Below are 18,847 nucleotides of genomic sequence, written 5' to 3' on the forward strand. Positions count from 1 at the left end.
GGAAGGCTGTTCGAAGGAAAGAGAAAACACATGGGAGAAAGGAAGGGGGAATGTGAGAGGGAGAGCACAGGTTCTAGTGCAGGTGAGAAGCAGGTTAGTAATCCAGGTTTTCAATCCCTATCCAGAATAAGGTGAATGTCCTCATTGCCAAGTCTTGGGGCCAGCACAGCAGAGGCCATAGGTTCCTTCCAGGTCCCAAATAATGCTCACAAGATGAGCTTTGAGAGTGCTGTATTTCTTCCACAAAGAGTTCAATTTCAGAAAGAAAAAAGATTTGGTAGAAAACTCCGGGCCAACCCTATTTGCAATCTCATTCTCATTTATTTGCTCAAGTAATCCCCAGTGCTTGATTTACGTAAGACTTGAATTAACTGTGTATTTATTCAGAGATCTTAAATTACACTGATGTGATGAGGTAAAATTGCAGGCTGATGCAGTTTCAAGGGTATTAACAAGCACATGACGGTGAGGCAGATCCCACTTGCTACTGAGGAATTCAAGCCTATTCAAAGGTTTCTAGAGAAGGTGGTAAGAAGGACCTTTTACAAGTACAACTGCTTTTCTTGAAGCAAAATTTCTCTTAGCACTGAGGTGAGGTAGAGAGGTGCAGTACCTGTCAGAGATTTTTGAAGAAAATTAAAGCTGCTTGCTTGATGCTGCTCTTGATGAACAGTCTTGGTTTGAGCTCAGACACTGAATGAAGCAAACTTTTGGATCTGAGCAATTTCTAAATAATGCATGGTACCAGGAATAAAATAAATTCAGATGAACAAGAAGCATGGAGCAGTTATGACCCTGATCTAATGGAAATTTTCTCTAAATATGAAGGTGATTATAACTTCAAGCAGAGGTGTCTTTACAAGAATTGCCACTGGTGTTAGCTGTTTCTGAAATACTTCTTGTTTCCAATAGGTGCCTAGTGAATTCAGGCAACGAAAGCTAGCTATGAAGTTGGCACTGAATGGGATTTAAACCTGTTAAACGAAGAGGGAGGAAAATTATAAGTCTATGGTTGATGTGGGTGGTGAGTTGATGAGACCATTTGGAGGTCCACTGAAAGACTGAATCTGAGACAAAACGCCCATAAAGAAATGACTGGAAGTTCCAGTACTGAAATACCATGAGGAAAATAAGATAGGGTTAGGAAATAAAGCTATCTGGTCCATGAAGCTTGTGGAGATCATCAGCTTGAAAAAGATGAGGCAAGAGAACCGGGGATGAAAACACTAACAGGTATGAAAAGATCAGTCTGCTTTGCCTAAGTGGTGCATGTGGCAGAGCTGCTGGTGGTCTGCACCTCATGAAAGGGAAACAAGGATACCCACACAGCTAAAAATGGTTACAATGGGCACATAGGAGACTTAGAGGTGTTCAGAGATGGACAGGACAGGTCTTGAAGTGGGTTGGGTTCAAGAGCTACTGTGACTCCTGTGGAAGCAGCATCATCACAAGAGGGAGCTGTCCGCCTGTATGAGATTGTCACCCCGACCAGAAACATCCCGGTGTTCCTCAAACCCTGCCAGGGGCAGGGGCCAAGAGTTCCGAGTGCTCAGACAGTGACCACAGCAGCCTACATGGGAGGGCACGGGCTGAGCCAGGCAGCAGAACCAGGCCCCCAGGGCAGGCCACCGACACTGCACACTGCCAATTGCTCTTCTGCAAGTCAGGTCCTGCACTGCACTGGTGCTATCAGCTAATTTGTTTTTTGGTTTTTCTGTAGGCTTTGCTGAGGGGAGAGAAAGGAGAATGCTTGGCCAAAGTCAGGCAAGGTGCTAGCCAAAGGTTCATGTGACAAGGCAGCTGATCACCAAGGCTCCGATGGTGAATGGAGTCGGTGTGTGTTCACTGCTGTGAGCAGTGTTTGAACACCACAGGGCCCGTGAACCCAGCAGAGGGCACGCACACACACACACACACACGCACACACACAGAGTCACTCCTGCTTTTACCTCTGGGACATAATTTCTTAGATAATGAGCATATCAGTGCCCAAAGCAATGTATGTGGCTACAGGACAAAGCCAGAGGCTTCAGGTGTTCTGCTTGAATAGTTTGTGGTTTCTCTTACAGGGTCCAAACCTACCCTTCTGCTGGACTTCCACTTCTGATCAAGGTAATGGTTCAAAAAACAAAGCAACACCCCTAAGCTCAGGTTTAAAGACTGGCATTGTATTTACAGTGGATCAGGCACAACAGCCTGTAACCTCTTCACACTGAGCTTAGTTTCATGTTCCAATTATTTATCTGAATGCTCATGCCCGATTTTGGTAGACACATTTTACCATACTCTGAGACTGAGCTGAAACCTTTGTGTCCTGCCAAGAATTTTGAGAGGATAATACATATCCAAGCAGTTTGCATCAGTGGCATAGCATCTAAATGCCCTACAGAAGACAAACACAATATATTTGTACATTCCCTGGGCAGGAAGACAGACAGTTCTTCCAGTGGATGCACTAAGATATGTAATAGATCGTGCTGTATATGTTCAATGATGGGTCAAGGCACAGAAGACCAGGCTAAAGGGAGAAAACCACTGCAGGTTGAAAAGTTAGAAGGCTTTACAATTACATACAGAAGAAAAGGGTGTAGTCTTGTCGATGGGAGAAATGGATGAAGATTAGAGATCTGGGCTCCTTGCCACAGGCTACTTGACCTCAGGCAAGTCTTCAGAGATCCCATTTCCTTTCCTAGCCTTTGTCTATGTGGCTCCCAGGAGCTTCGAGGCAGGGTTGGTCTCAAGTGCAGGAGTAACTGTACTTTATCTTGGTCATTTCTCCTAAGTCATACGATAAAATCACTTCATACATATATACATATAATTATATATAAAGCAATATCCGATATAGCATAAGAAGCTAAAAAGGAATAAACACAATGCCTTGGGAACATATAGGAAGAACAGAGTTCACAGCCAGTTATTAATCCGCTTTCAGGACAAGGCTTTCGCTGAAGTTTAAAATTCAGTTTAAATTAAAAAAGAAAGGAAAAATAAAAGAAAGGAAGAAAGCAAAAAGGATTTTATCCCGAGCCGGCGGTCTGGCTCCAGCCTCAGCCCCCGCCCGCCGTGACGCCGGCAGCGGAGCGGCCCCCCCGCGGCCCGGCGGGCGCGGGCAGCCCCCGCCCCGCCGCGCTGCGCTCCCCCCGGCGGGCGGGCGGGCGGCGGCTCCGCGGGCCGCGGGCGGGCGCGGGCGGGGGCCGGGCCCGCGCTGCCGCTTGTTGATCGCGGCGGCCGGCGCCGCTCGGGGCTGCGGGCTGCGCGCCGCCGGCCAGCCCCGCGCCCGGGCTTGCCGCTGCGCCGCCGCTCGCATTCTTCCGTTGAACACAGTGCAAACCCCTCCTTTTTTTCTTTTTCTTTTTTCCCCCCTCTCCCTTTCTTTCTTTTTTTTTTTTTTTTTTTTTTTTTTTTTTTTTTTTTTTTTTTTTTTTTTTCTTGAAGATGGCGGCGCCTCTCGCCAGCAAGGCAGGGTCCGCCGGCACCACCAGCAAGCCTTCCTTCCCGGAGCTGGATTTCCGATCGGGAGCCAGGGTGGAGGAATTAAATAAACTCATCCAGGAATTCACCAAGCACGATCAGAGGGAGTACGACGACCAGCGGGCCCTGGAGATCCACACGGCGAAGGACTTCATCTTCTCCATGCTGGGTAGGGCAAGGACCGTGCGGGGCGGGGCGGGGGCGATGCCGGCCGGGGACCCCCGGGCAGGGCTCCCGGCGGTGCGGCACCCGCGGCCCCTTTCCCCGCGCTGCGGGCGCGCTGCCCTGGGGGGTCCCCGCTCTCAGGGCGGCTCTCATCCCCGGGAAACTAATTTTTCCTGTCCTATCCAACTAGCCTTTGCTAGCGATGTATTTATAAGCACAGAGGAAAGGCTGGGTCGCAGAGCTGACCGGTGCCCGAGAAACACGCCGAGCCAGCAGGGCTGCAGGCGAGGCTAGCCCGACCCTTTATTGTTTTTCCCCTCAACTATCGAGGCATAGGAAACACAGTTTTTTGGGGTTTTGTTTTGTTTTTTCTGAACCGCTTATTTTGGTTATTAGACCGGCGGATGCTTGTGCAGGAGCATCTCCCGAACTGCCTTTTTTGCCGGATTGTGGCGGGGGAGTCTTCATCCGTGTGAAACTTTGACTCGTGGGCAGGGATCCTTAAACCAGGGTCAAGCATTTGTTGGCCCTTGCGGAAATCACCTGGGCATGACTAAGGCTTCTTAAGAGTAGCAGTAGAATGACTAACAGCTCTGATTCTCCAGGTAGTCAGTTTCTGATAAATACATGCCTTGAATTAACTAAGAAATCAATCAGACGAATAAGAGTCTTCAGGATACAAAAGGATGCTCTTTAACGTGCAGATTAGACCTTGAAACCAGTCATCCAAGTTTCAGTCATTGTGTTAAACATTTTTGTGTGAACAGCTGCTGTGGCCCGTGGATGGTTCTTTGTAGCTCAGAGGTGCACATACACCGTTAAAGCACGCTTGGCACAAACCAAGTGTATGGTCTACATCTATACTCTGAAAAACCGACATCACTTTTCTCATCCAGAAACACAGAGCTCTCCTATTGCGATAATTATTATTTTCTGTGTTGAAAGATTGTCACTGTAACAGACTACCTCTTCTATAGCCAAGAACACACTTACACCCTGTGATGAGAATCTACCTGTTCCACTGGTTATCTTGTAAGGTACCTGGATAAGTATAATTGCCCACTGTGAAAGATCTACACAATTTTTTGTGTGTATTGCTTTTTCACCAAGGGCTGGACAGGATATAGCAGACTAAATTTAGCCTGAGAACAAGGACAACAAGTTGAAAAGTCAGTAGCATGTATATTTATAGTTGCAGTTATAAATATTTTTCCCTTCCCATTTAAACAACAACAAAAAAGACAAAACACCAACAACCATGGTGAAGCCATGGTTGCATCAAAGCCTGTAGGATTTTTGTTCTTGAAAACCTGACCTGGTGGAAGTCATCCAGTATTATGATCTGATACATTTTTCAGTCAGGGCTTGAAATAACTGGCTGAGGAAGCATGGCTGGATGGGATGGAGCAAAGAAGAGCGGAGACAAAACAGCTATAGCTGCTGTGTGGCTAGCAGGTAGAAAAAGCTTTGTATGATCCTGTTTAAGCATTAATAGTCTTTGCAGGGTACAGAGATCACTGAATTTCTTCCTGTCTCGTGTGGGAGAAGGCAATAGAAGAAAGACAGAAGAATGAACTGGAGCATGCCTTGTATTTCTGCAAATGCACCCTAATGCCTGCTGTTCCTGAAACGGGGAGCCTTAGGCTGTTTAGAAGTAATATAAATTAATGTGGTTGTCTTTGTTAATACAATGACTGGGAGATGAGCATTCTCCAGTTTTAAATGTATAGCTAAACCCTTGGTTTCAATAAAAGCTATATTTCAGTCTAAGTGGTACCTGATAATTTTCAGAAAGTCTTGTTTCTGAGTAGAGGAAGAGACTTGAGGACTGAGCCCAGGACTGAAATGGAAACGGGATGTTTGATTTGTCTGCATTAGACCTAGAAGTTGTGTTCATGGATCAGATCCTTCTTAGCGAGAGAGGCTTTTAAATCTAAAAGGATTTAACTTATTAATAAATAGCTCTTTCCCCTGTGCCTGATCCCTCCCATACGTACTGCTCTTATCTCGTCGGGTGATGATAGGAAAATTAAACATAGCTTTCCTGATTTAATTACACTGGTGTGTAATTGGTGGATGAATGATAGGTGAGGAGACCTTGTGAAGATTCTCAGATGTTTGTACTCTACATGGCTTGCCCTTTAGGTCAGACTTTGCTTTTAATTTGTATTAACTCTTTTTCATCTGTGTTGTCTTTCCCTGGCTTTAAGCAACTGAACTCTAGGAGATCTAAAGAGTTGGACTGTGAGAAAATTAGGGAGAGGTACTACTTGTGGTGTGTTTGTCCAAAATCTTGTGCCCCAAGCATTAGAAGAGGACTGCAAATGACTTACCTCACTGGTGGGGGAAGTGAGTGTTTTCTAAATGTGGGTAGTTCCTGGACATTCACAGTCACCAAGACCATATGGTCTTGCCAACACCCTACACCAAAACAACAGGTGTATTTTGGTGCCTTTGTTGGGTAAATTCCTGTACTCACACTGAGCTAAATAAATAAATGCTTGTCTCTTTGATTCAGGTATAATTGAGCTTCTGAGGAGGGAAAGGCTGTAGGAACCAAGAAAAAGAGTGGAGAAAAGACAGTCTTGTGTGCTGGCTAAGAGAGGCTGAGAGAGCAAGGCTCTGCCTGCTAGTCATGAAAGGAGCTAATTACTTATTCCCCTGATGACTCAATTTTAGGGGGTTTTGTCCTTAAAGAATGATAAAGGAGTATTTTTATCAAGTGATGATATTACAGTGAATGATATTTTGATTTTTAAATCACTTGCTGCCATTGTGATGGGAAGTGCATAGCAGTCGTATTAAAAACCTTTTAAGGGTACCTGACCTAGGGAGTATTGTTCTTGCAGTACAAGGACTTTCAGGAAATTCTTTAATAAACACTACCTGTCTCTTTCTGTTCAGCACCTAAGTAAGAAGTGCTTTAATGCACAGATGTGGTCTGCTTAAAAAACCCACATATTATGCTCTTGGGAACTAGAACATTGCATATAAAATAACTGCTTGCAATTTCTAGTGCTATTGCTGCCTCAAACCAGCTCATGCTATTTGGAACACTGACTCTAGAATTTTATATAGTAAAAAAAGAAAGGAATAAAGATATATAAATAAATACAAACTGTGTAGAGCTGTATTCTCCACTCCAGGCACACATCAAGGTTCAGTAATTTAGACCAGTTTTCCAGCTCTTTGGGTTGGTGTTTTGTTTCTTTTTTCTACTATAAGACTTCTCAGCAGAGACAAAAGATGAATGCTTAGGACGTTTCATGGCATTCTCCTTCCTAAGAAATCAAATCAGAGAAAGGACTAGTTTAAGTTGGTGCTAAAGTGGCCTTTTGGGGTTTTAAGGCCTCTAGTGTATCTTTTTGTCACTTCAGTGGTTACTTCTGTGGGAAGTGCCCAGCAGGGCAGGCCATACTTTGAGCATCTGCAGCCAGCTGCAACTTAGAGCTGTTGACAAGACCTCTAGAGAGCTTGTCTCAGCACCTGATACAGGAGAGGTGGTGATCCTATTCTGAGATTGTTTCCTAATTCTCTGGTCTGCCCGGTGCTGCGCTGGGTGTGTTAGCAAGTGTTTGTGATAGAGGCAAGTCTCAGAGTGGAAGCAGGGCTGGCATCAGCAAATTATTTCTGCTGCCAATACCAGCTTTCCAAACGGAGTGAGCTACCCTGCTGAGCCCCTGCATCTGTAGCAAGGCTTCCAGCTGTTTCTTGGACTGATGGGGCCCTAAAATATGTGCTGTGGTGGTGCAGATTGCTGTGCTGACAACACAGGTGTCCTCACAATAGCTTGCTTTTATCAGCAGCTTCTACAAGGAAAGAATTTTCTAGTCTCTCCCTGTACCTGAGGTCTGTGTAGCAGAACAGCATTGGTAGTGTGACTCTTGTGTGGGTTTGTGTGGCATTTTTTTTCTCCCCTACCTGCCATAACTTGCTGATAAAATCTATAGTAGATGAGATTTCAGGCAGTTTGAAGTGTTACCTGTTTGTCTAGGATACATCATGGAAATTCTCTGGTTCCTGTTGTAGTGTGGAGCTGATGAAATAGCAACAGGATTGGAGTGATCTCTCTAGGGTTAAGTCTTTTGTGTGTGTGTGCCTTCTCTCAAGAGAAGCCAATCATGATAGGAGCACACTGTACTCTGAGGCCTATGTTAATAAAGGCTCTCTGCTGGCATTCCCTGTGCTGCTGAATGCATAATGCACAGCTGGTAAAAACAACCTTACTCTATCGCAGATTTCATTTCTGGCTTCGCTTGTGTTTCCTCTCCCTGCAGACCACATGTCTCTGTATTTGCATTTGAGACTGTGGGGATTTATTGGTGGTTTTGTTTTTCTTAATTAGGGGACAGTGTACTAAACTGGTAAGGTAAGCCTGCTAAGCATTGGTAGCTTCTATTTGGTTGTACCTACCAGAAGTCAACCAATTTCATCTCACTGGGGATTAGTTAAAGAAAGTTTGGTAGCCTCCTTGGTTTAAAGGGATTGCTGGTCCTTGTATGTGTTGTCAGTGAAAATAGATTGAAAATCTTTATCTCAATTTGTTTTAAGATCCTGGTATTTTACTTGCTCAACTACTGTTTTGAAACATTAGTTTGTGATGCAAAGTATTTCATTTAATAGCCAGGAACATGTCCTAAGGGCACAAATTCTCATGGCAGGCTTGTCAGACTGCCCACCGCCTGTTCCTTCAGTCTGTGGAAATATTTGTAAAAGGTTTGGGTGAATACTTGCCAAGCCCAATTATGCAATTATGTTTTAAGGGCAATTTTATAATTACAGTGGAGGATGGTAACCAGGATACAGGAGTTGTTGAGGTTTTGACTTTTCCTTTTTTTTTTCCTATGTGACTTTGTGTGAATGCTAAAATATTTGGGGCAATTCTAGTTAGAAACCAGTTGTTCAACTTTCTTTTAGGCAGCTGGCTACTTTTATAGGTGAAGCTAAATTACAGATGACTCCAATATTGCTCAAGAAGGCTGGAGGACATGTTTTATTATAGCTTTGGTAATCTGCAGGTTGGATGTGAACTCAGAGACCTAGAGTAGCCCATAGACAGTGTCCAGTCTTGCGGAAACCCAGAGGGTAAAAGTCCTGCCTGGACTTCTCAAAGAGAATCTCCAAGCTGCTCAATTTTTTTGACAGCTGGGATTATCTGTCGTAATTTTTATTTGACAAATGCCAGGTTCCTGCTTTGTTTTCTGCACAGCTGAAACATTTGCACCTTTACTTGGGCTTTGACATGTGCACTTTTTCATCTGGGTGCACCTTTTAGTGCAAGTCCCAGTCCTTTTGCTGCAAAGATGGTTTTTCAGGCACACCTCTTGGATCTTCTTCTGCCCAGGTCAGACCCTGTTTGTACTCTGCAGGTTCAGTTAGGTGAGGAAGTGCCAGGAAGAGATGTGGTTAAGGCCAAGATTGCCTTTCACCTCTGGTCAAGGGGTCTTCAGTTGCAAGGGCTGCTTCAGCATGACACTGTGAACAGTGATTGAGATGGCAGATTGCACTTCCAAACATATCTGTGCAAAGCTCTGTGGTGGCAGCTGCAGGTGGAAGCTCTGGAATAGGCCTGTTAGGTTTCTGTGAGTCTAAGAAAAATGAGCTGCCACTGAGTCCATCACCTTTGTCTGGGTGATGCTGATGTATGAAGTTCACTTGAGAAGCAAGAGCTGTAGATCTTCTGCTGTAAAAAGAGAGGCTTAAGAGTTGAGTGCATTATATGAGGTACATATCTCCTGGGTTTTCCCAGCAACAGCTGGGAAACAGCTGGGTTAAGTTCCATGTGCTAAAAGAAAAACATTAATTCTTGGCCTGCTATCCTCTGAACAAGGAGAAAATTCCTTGAGTGACATTCCCTTCATGTGTACAACATACTGTGTTACATTTAGGCTGTCTAATTTTTTTGTCTTTGGGGTATGATACAAGCAGTAGAGTAGTGGAGTTCTGGGGAAGCAAAAGGTAATAGTTGACCTGTTTGATTTTTCCCTTGGAAAAACAGAAGACCTATCATGGGAGCTAAGCAGAAAGCAGCTTTGGAGGTTGAATTCACAGAATGTCCTTTACTGGGAAAAGACCAATGAGCCTATGTGGGAGCAAGGGTGTGAGAGCTGAAAAATGACCTCTAGCTGCATGTCTGAAGTTATTGGTCTGAGTCTTGTACTGCTGACTCCTTGAGTGGTGTGAGTTCACAAGCTGAACAGTAGCTTTATTGGAATTTACAAGCATATTTCATAGGTTCCCCATCTTAACTATGGATTTTATATTCTGTGATGTTTTATGACTTCTGTTAACACAAACCTCTCTTACTGTCTGACTAACAAAAATATAGGAGTCGGCTTTTCTTGTCTTTTGTTTTTGTTGTTTTGTTTTGTTTTGTTTGTTTTTTGCTAATGGAACTGGAAGGCAGCTTATGAGACATTCAAAATAAATCTTTCAGCAGCAGCTGATGTTCCAATTGACAGATGCAGCTATGGATTTTGCTGTTTCATTGAGAGAACTCCACTGTTTGCTTTCATTTCTACCATTCTGTTGCATTCCCTTTTACTGTAAATAGCAATAGTCCTGGACTGAGTGGATTAATCTGTGCCTTAGTACTTCAGCCAAACAGACAGGTCTCTGAATCATGTACTTCTGCATTTGATAAACTTTCTTCTTTCAAAGCACTATTTCAGTGTGTGTGGTTGTATAAGAATCATTCAGTTTGAAGAAAATGGATTCCCCGTTCCCCAACACGTTTGACTTTTGAGCTTCTAATAAACACTTGATGCTAAGAAAGTTACAACAATCTTATTAATGCATTGGGTTTCAATTGTCAGACAGTCTGATTTTAACCTAATTTAAAGCATTTAACTAGCAAGTTGTTAATGTGTTTTGTTATGAGCATGCTGGTGTCAAAAGTACAAATACCATTGAGTGGGGGTGATTGGTTGCTCTAAGGTTCATAATATCCATGTCTTTGACACAGCAGTGGTAGCTACTGCCACCCACTCATGTTTAGGGCTGTGGGCAGGCATTTTCACAGCATTGGGTGGCTTCAGCTGGTAGAACAGGAGGTGGGTGGCATCTATTTCAACCTAAGAAAATCATTCTGTGGGTGAAATACTGAGTCAGAGTAAGGACACCCTAGACCTCTGTTCTGAACTGCCCCCAAATTTATACAGATCTCTGCAAGTTTCTGAATATAATGATGTGTAATAGGGCCTTGGTACTATGAGAAGCCTTCCTTGTCTCCTGTGCTTTAGCACCCTGTGAAAGGTGGGGTGTACTGGCAAAGAGGAACATTGTGGTGCTGCAGTTCTTCATGACAGGGTGGTTTAATCATGCAACTCTCACATGTAAAGGGAAGTCTGGTTCTGAGAGTCTTGCCATGAAAAGTATTTAAATAATGAAGGCAAATAGTTGCCCTGTCGTTGGGTGTTATCTAGTGGCTTTGAGATCAAGTACAATTCGACCTCTATGAGACAGGTTACAACCTGACCCAGTTCTAGCAAGTAATCTTATTTTGTACTGAACAGATCCCAAAGCAAAACTAGGACAAATTAGTTTAAAGAATACATCCAGTCTATAGTGTGCATACCGATGCAATTTGGCAGTGTCAGGCAATGCCTCTCAGTAGAAGGCAGCAGTTTGGGACAGAAGGCAAAAATACAAAACATTGCCAAAACTAGAAATCCTGCTTGGATAGACATTAGCAGTGAATTTTTTTTTTTTAATTTTTTTTGGCTCATGACACACTTATAAGGTCATAATTTAGGAGAAAAGTAGAGGTTTATGTGTGGGATGTCATTGATTTGCCAAGAGCTTCTTTACATGGCTTGCAGTCAGACCATACAGAATTTCTTCCATCCACTGATGGGTGTGAGATTTCATAAAAGGTTTGGTCCAGAACTGCTGAGCAGCTAGAAAACACTTTGAGTTTCATCTGGTAATAACAAAGTCAGTTTTTGCTTTACTGCATAATCTGCTAGGCAGTGTGGGGTTTTTTGTTCTAAAATGTCTCAACTCTCCTGCTCCTGTTTGTGGGATCTTTCAGCAATGCTCCACAACCCTCTCTCAAGAATGGATGTTTTTATTCAGTGGTGCATATTTGACCTCGTTTAGAAAATCAGATGCTGAGGTTGTGAAGGAGTGGTATTAAACATCTATCAAAAATGCTATGACAAACATTGCAATTGCTTCTGTGCGTTTCCCTTCAGCATTTGTACTCTTTGCATTTTAATAGTCTGAAGAGCTGTGTCTGTGATGCTTTGGGTGACTCCTCTTGGAAATGAATCCTGTGCTAATAGCTCTGGCTGTGTCCGATCCACAGGCACGTGCTTGGAGATATTTTGTGTTTGTTTTGTACCTCACTAATTAATGTATAAGTTAGTGGTAGAACAGCAGGAAAGCTGCGTTTGCTGACACTTCATGAAATAATGATTTAATCCTTTGTGACACATTCCTGCTGAGTGTCAAAGCTGATAACTCTAATCTCTGTCCCTAGCTCAGAGCAACAGGAACCTGTTCTAGAGGGCATTTTCATGATCTTGCAAGCTCTTGTAGGTACTTTGTGACCAATTCATGTAAACTTTTTTGTATGTGGCCACTCTTGAGTGTGATTGTACAGGATTGTCTGGCGCACTGAGGAATCTAGAGTTGAGAGCAAACAAAGGAGTCTGCTTCAAATGAAATGAGGGTTGTCCTGTCAAATAACACTTGCCTGCTTCAAATGAAATAAGGATTGTCCTGTGAGCAGCAGGGAAATGCCCTCATTTCCTTCTAAATGCACCTCCCTTTGCCAGCATCCAGAGCAAGGCACGGTTCTGTTGATCCAGAGGTGCTCCTTGGCAGAGCTTTAAACTAGTTTGGAAGGGGGAATGATGGACCAGGGGGTTCTCAATGCCCTGAGCTGGAGGACCATGACTGAGAGAACGATCAACTCCCGGTCAACCATGAAACTGTGTGGGATCTGCCGCTCCAGATGGATCCTTACAAATCTGAGTGGCCTGATGGGATTCATCCAAGAATTTTTAAAGACCTGTTGATGTTATCACAAAACCTCTCTTAATGACTTTTGAGTGGTCTTGGGAATCTAGAGAAGTCCCAGCTGTCTGGAAGCTGGCAGACATTCCTGATCTCCAAGAAGGGCAAGAAAGAGGACCCCAAAAACTGCAGGCCTGTCAGTCTCACTTCAGTGCTTGGTGAAGTTATGGAGAAGATTATTCTGGGAGGTATTGAAAAGCACTTTGAAAACAACACAGTCATTGATCACAGACAGCACAACTTCATGAGAGGAAAGTCTTGCTTGTTGAATCAGATTTCTTTTTATGACAAGTTAACAACCTTATTACCTTTGCATCAGGTACAGCATGGCCAGCTGGGCAAGGGAGGGGATTGTCCTGCTCTGCTCTGCTCTGGGCAGCCTCACCTCCAGTGCTGGGGGCAATTTTGGGCACCACAGTGTAAGAAAGACACCAAACTATTAGAGAGCATCTGAAATGCATCTTTTACAGTTGCAATACATTGTGCTGATGGCAGATCAGGTATTGATATTGGCCCCTTGATACAAGGCCCTTAAAGCTCGAGTTGCTGAAATGTCTGTATTTTGTAGACAATAGGGCAACCACATGCTAAGCAATCAGTAACTTGAAGAAAATAAGAGGAATGCAAGTCTCTCTGCCAGCACAGCATGCCTCTGACAAGCTGAATTAAATGCCTATGTTTTTTTCCAATGAGCAAGCTGTAATGCACATCTAACTGTATTATTGAGAAAAAGGAGCTATTACAGTTTGATTGAGCATCTCTCAGAGGCTTGCATTATGTAATAAGTTGTCTGTAAAAGTTTGACCCTGAACCTGCATTTTTTGTCACTATCCTGTGAATTTTTGTGGATGTGCAAAATTTACAATTGAGGCAACGTTACAGTGAAAATATCCCCTTTGACACAGGCTTGTAACATCAAAGAAAGACTGTTTCTCTGCAGTTATTTTAATTGTCTTGGGGAGAGATTCATATGGGCTATATAAGCACTTAGCAAAACCATTTTCACATTATCAGAGCTGCAGAGTTAAGTTACAAGCTAGTCTGTAAAATTAAAATTTAAAAATTATTTTGATCTTCTTAAACCTAAATTCTGGCTCTGAACTAGGGCACTCATGAGTTACTGTAAAAACTAGACCAGCCCTCTCATTCCTTCACCCAAGTCTCATACAGGAGATCTGGAATCATCTTTTTATCTAAGCTGCTTCTTAAAAATTCAGGTAAAGAAACTGATGTTTAAAGTTCCGCTCTTATGATAAGACCAGTCTTGTAAGACATTGCTTGTATATATATGAATCACTCTGTTGTTCTGCGTATGTCACTGAATTCTCAACTTCTTTTAAGTAACTCTTTCTTTACCTTAAAATGTGTATATGCCTTTGTTTTATTCTATGTGGAGGTCTCAGCCCCTCCCAACAGAGCTGTTCCAGTGTGACAGGCTTCACCAGGCCAAGGCCAGCACTGCTTGGCAAGGACTTTAGGAGCCCTGTGGAAGAGATTTCTGTCTGAGGGGGACAGGAGTGAGGGAGACAAATGAAGAAAATCCCCAGACCCACAGCATGTTGATAGACCTCCTGTTGTTCTTGATTCGTGTCTGTAAAAAGCCCTGGTTTCCGCTGCTGTGCACCAAGACAATAATAAATAACAATCCTTGGCATTTATATACCACAATTTTCAGTGTGTTTAACATACATTAACTAATTCAGCTGAGATGCACATATTCTGTGAGCAAAACTACTCTTCTTGTGCCCAGGGGAACCTTTTTCACAGCTGGGACAAAGCTTTTCTTTTTACCCTTAACCGTAGCTGTTGGCAGGAATGTTCTAGACAGACCTGTGTCTTTCCTTCTGAAGTTTTAAGCATTTGCCTATATCCCTGTTTGCACAGGAACTGGACTACTCTTAAGTCATGTGATACTATCAAAAAGATCTGCAGGAGACTTGTCTTTGTATTTTGTGCTGCAGATACGCAGACCTGGGGTTGATAGACTTGTGGTTTCAGAAGTCATTGAGTTAGCAAAGATGTGACAACATTAAGTGCAGCTTTCTGGGCTCTCATATGGCCCTCAGGGAACAGCATCTCCAGTGGTCCTCGAGGCTAGGAGGGGAATAAGTCTCTGTCAGTTTTGATGATGTTGGATCATGACACCATGTGCTGAGGAGAATTGAGGATACTTGGTGGTTTAGGTGCAGTAGATGTGGCATGGCTGCTGGGCCACCAGCCTGTCCTTTGGGGCAGGAGAAAGCTCAACAGAAGCCTATTGCCATGTAAGAGGTGTTTTGCAGGCAATTAAAGACATTATGCCCTATTATTTATAAACTTGAATCCCAAACATGTTGTTTGGGGTCCCAGACGTGCACTGGCATGAATCTAATCTGTCTGGCATTTGACTCATTTTCTGCCTTGGCATTTTACATATGTCTATAGAGCTGGTGAGAGGGAGTTTGATGCATCCCTGTCTGCATCTTCAAACTAGGCAGGATTGCTTCCACATTTTCCTTCCAAGAATAGCACCATTTTAGCATTCCATTAGGGTGACTAGAAGATAAGCATCATATTTAATCAGGTCACATAATGTGAGATTAATGGTTTACCTTGGAAATAACTGTTTTGTAGTCTTTGTAAATTGATGCCTGGTATTTCAGAATGGCTTTACAGTTGTAACTCTTTTTCTGAGCTGGGTGGTTTAGTTATAGCTAGTGGACACATTTCTGGATTACCTCTTTGTCTAATCTTTTAGTAGCCTTCTGGTTTAGAAGTGGTACCTGCAGGTTTGACCTGAAACTGATTCTGCAAGACCAGCGTAGACTATAATTTTCCTATAAATGATTGTATGAACCAGGAACACCATTAGCCTTTTAGTGACCTAATTTTGCAGGTGGGTAGCAGTGCATTTTGAGATCACAACTCTCACCTTGCTACAGCTCTTCCTTCAGCTAGCAGTGCATGAGAGAAGAACAGCATGTTTCTTGCAGGTGATGATTTCTCTTTCAGTGGCTTTGATATCCTCATTTTGTGTTTGAAGGTAATGTGCAGATTGCTGGGCGGCGTCACTCAAAGTGACTGAGCTGCTGTAGCATGTGAAGATGTCTCCAAGACAACTGATTTCCTGGTCAAACAGCCCATTGGCTTCTGCCACAAGACATTTTAAGGGAGCTGGTGAGCTAAAGGAGCTAGATATTTCAACAGTTAATTATTAGCACTGTAGCTGCCAAGTGCAGCTCAGAGTCTAAGGCTGAAAGTGTACCTATTAACCACTGCAAATGAATAACTTAAAAAAAAAAGGATTATATTATTTGATGAGCAAACTGATTTATCAGAAAATCTCTACCAAATAATAGGAATTAGTTCCCTCCCTTCACAGTTCTTTTCCTCCAGTTGCTATATGTGGAATCTCACATTTCATTGTTCTATGTCCCTGCTACCTTTCAACTTTGCTTTTTAAGTATTAGCACGTCATATTTTTTCCAAAATATACCCAAAAAATCAAGTGTTTGTTTTCATTTTCCTTCTGCTCTAAAACTAAGAAAGGTTTAGTGATTCCATTCATTTGTAAAGCTAGGATAATAAAAGCTTGAAGCATTGGATTTTTTTCCCTGTGTTATCCCCTGCTCCCAGTCCCCTTTGTCTCCAGAGGAGCAGAGTTACTGAACAGGTGTAGGGCATCTCAAATTTTTATTTCTGCATTTCAAATTTTAAACTTTTCTTCTGAAAATATTCCTATGCCCATCCTGTTTTAAGGCACTTGGTCCAAACCAAAATCAAAAATACCCACATTTTTTCCTGCCCTTTTTGCAAGGCTTGGCTGTTCTGCTCAGCTGAACAAACCCCACGTTTGTCTTTGCTTTCGAATAAGAAACAAGCAGCCTTGTTTGTTGATTTCTGCTGCATTATTGCTCTCCTCCCTCGCAGAGATGTAGTGGTTATCAGGGGTAGGGTGGGAGCTGCTGGCTGCTGTTTTCATGAGATCTCCAGGAGGCTGCTGCCGTGAGGATCTCCAGCCCCAGAGACAGCACAGGCTGAAGGAGCAAAATGTGCTGTGTGCCATGGTGGGTAGGGAGAGCACAGAGAGCGCTGAGAACGCTTGAAGATTTTCAAATGAATGTGCAGGACAGAGAGGGGCTGTATCCCTGCCCTGACCTCTGTCCCATGGCACATCTGAACCTGAATTCTCAGCTAATAACCCCTAAGCTGCCTTCTCTGAGCGTGCCTGCATCCGCTGGGGAATTTTAGGAATGCGGATTTCAGCACAGTGTTGCTGCTGCTCACCCTCTGTTCCACTAAGAGCTTTAGAAGCTGGTGTGGGGTTGGTACGACCAGGATAAAACCCCTTTGTGGTCTGCAGTATTCTTTAACTAAAGATTTATTTTGCTGGGTACAGTTCCATTTAGAACAGCAGGAGTAAACATCAAAGAGCTGGAGAAAGGCCTCTATCCCTTTCCCTGACACAGCACAGCTTCAGCCCTCTCCCTTCACTATCCCCTCTCCCAATTCCTTTGTTTTTAAGGCATTACAACGACTGGAATGTTGAAGAAGATATAGTTAGTGTTGTATTGCTCACAATTGCAGGGGCAATTGATCTAAGGAGTTAAGAGGAGAAAGACTGTGGGAGGGTAGAGCTGGCATCACTGGTGCAAACCTCTCTCTTTCCATGTCTCCTCCATGCTGATGCAACTCCATCTTCAGCCTCCAGACAATTCCATTGGAGGGCTGGAGGATGTGGGAAGTCTCTTGACCCATATGGGAGGAGGTTAGGAAACTGGTCCTATAGGGCCCCCCATCTGCTTGGCTTTGTGCACAGCTCTGTGAATTTCTGTGCCTTTTGCTGCATGTGTGTCTCACACAGCAAGGCAGCAGGAGCCTGTCTTGGGTTTGTTTTGTAGCAGATATGGTAACAAGGACACTCCTTAGTCAATCCCTGTCTCTGTGTTGGATAGTTGAAGGTCCTTCTATTTGCTTTGAAAAGTAGCTGACAAAGGAAGGCAAAGCAATTTGTGTCCTCAGCAGGGCAGAATAATCATGTGACCAGCATCTCTGAAAGGTCTCAACAGTGCATCTTGGAGTCTCATCCAAACTGTTAATGCAGAATTCCTACACATGCAGGCATTCAGTGCCACACTTGATAATGAGGCAGTGATTCAAGCTGTTTGAAATCCTACATGCAGTATGAGAAGCAACCTTGGCCCATATGAAAACCCAGGGTGACTGGAGGAAGATATAAGGTTGTTTTTAGGGTTTTTGCTATTCTGTTGTGCACCAAGGAAGATAATGCTCCAGATTTGCACTACAGTTCAGCCTTGTTCTTCTTATTCCTTATTTCTTGGCCCCATCAGTTTTAACTGGCAAATGTTGGTTGCTTGAACACCTCCCTTTGTGACCTCGTATCTATTCATGTAGATGCTGGACAAAGCAGGTGCTTGAAGCAATCCCGGGCTTGTGTTCTGTATAAAATGTACTTAAATTTGTTCCTGGTCATCTTGCAGCAAAGCTATTTGTGCTCTGCCTATGGCCTGGCTTGCAAGCTGCAAATGTCTGGATAGGATTTATTGTCTCTGACCATAAAATTTTAAACTGCTGTTAATGGTAGATGCTAAATCACTGCTGCCCCAATTCCAATCTCTCTGCAGAATTTCTGAGTTCCTAGGAAGGCATTTTCCCTGCCAGTAACCTTTGGTTTCTGAGAACAGAGGCAGGTTACAGGGCTGTTCACAGGATGATGAAGCACTAGTTTGGTGAGGAGCCTGTGTGCTGGCCAATGTCCAGGCCTCTGTCTGGCTCCAGAGAGCAGAGCCAGGCAGACCTGGTACGGCTGTGATGTGACTGAGGGATGCTTGTGTTGGTGTGTGGGTGCAGACACTCTGCTGGGACACAGGGGCTGAGTGTCTCTGCTGTTGGCTTTGTTCTCCCTGATTGAAGTATCTGACACAGCAAGAGAACTGGAATTCAGTGTTTCAGCACTGAGCTGCTTACAACAAGCTATTTTATTTTTGTACATGTCTAATAAATACTGAACTGTTCAGTGTTGTCACTCAATGTGGCTTTGTCCCTTGCTGCTGGGAGTCTCTGCATAGATTTCTCTTGAGACTGGCAAAATACTTCCTCCAGGATGGCATGAGATGCACACTGTTCTAGCTGAGGCTGTTGTTTGTCACCTTTGCCTAGAGAGCAGTGGCAACACTAAAACAGAACC

At 43.6% G+C, this 18,847-nt stretch overlaps 1 protein-coding gene across 1 annotated transcript in view; it reads left to right on the plus strand.

The window, feature by feature from the left end:
* Positions 1 to 3,171: 3,171 nt before the first annotated feature.
* MB21D2 (Mab-21 domain containing 2) overlaps positions 3,172 to 18,847 on the plus strand; it is a 58,622-nt gene continuing 42,946 nt past the window's right edge. The window contains exon 1 of the mRNA XM_063408224.1: positions 3,172 to 3,643. Within this exon, the coding sequence (XP_063264294.1) occupies positions 3,439 to 3,643 (205 nt within the window). The 5' untranslated portion in view covers positions 3,172 to 3,438. The remainder of the gene's footprint in view (positions 3,644 to 18,847) is intronic.

This window comes from Prinia subflava, chromosome 11 (assembly GCF_021018805.1).
Source record: "Prinia subflava isolate CZ2003 ecotype Zambia chromosome 11, Cam_Psub_1.2, whole genome shotgun sequence".
Classification (NCBI taxonomy): domain Eukaryota; kingdom Metazoa; phylum Chordata; class Aves; order Passeriformes; family Cisticolidae; genus Prinia; species Prinia subflava.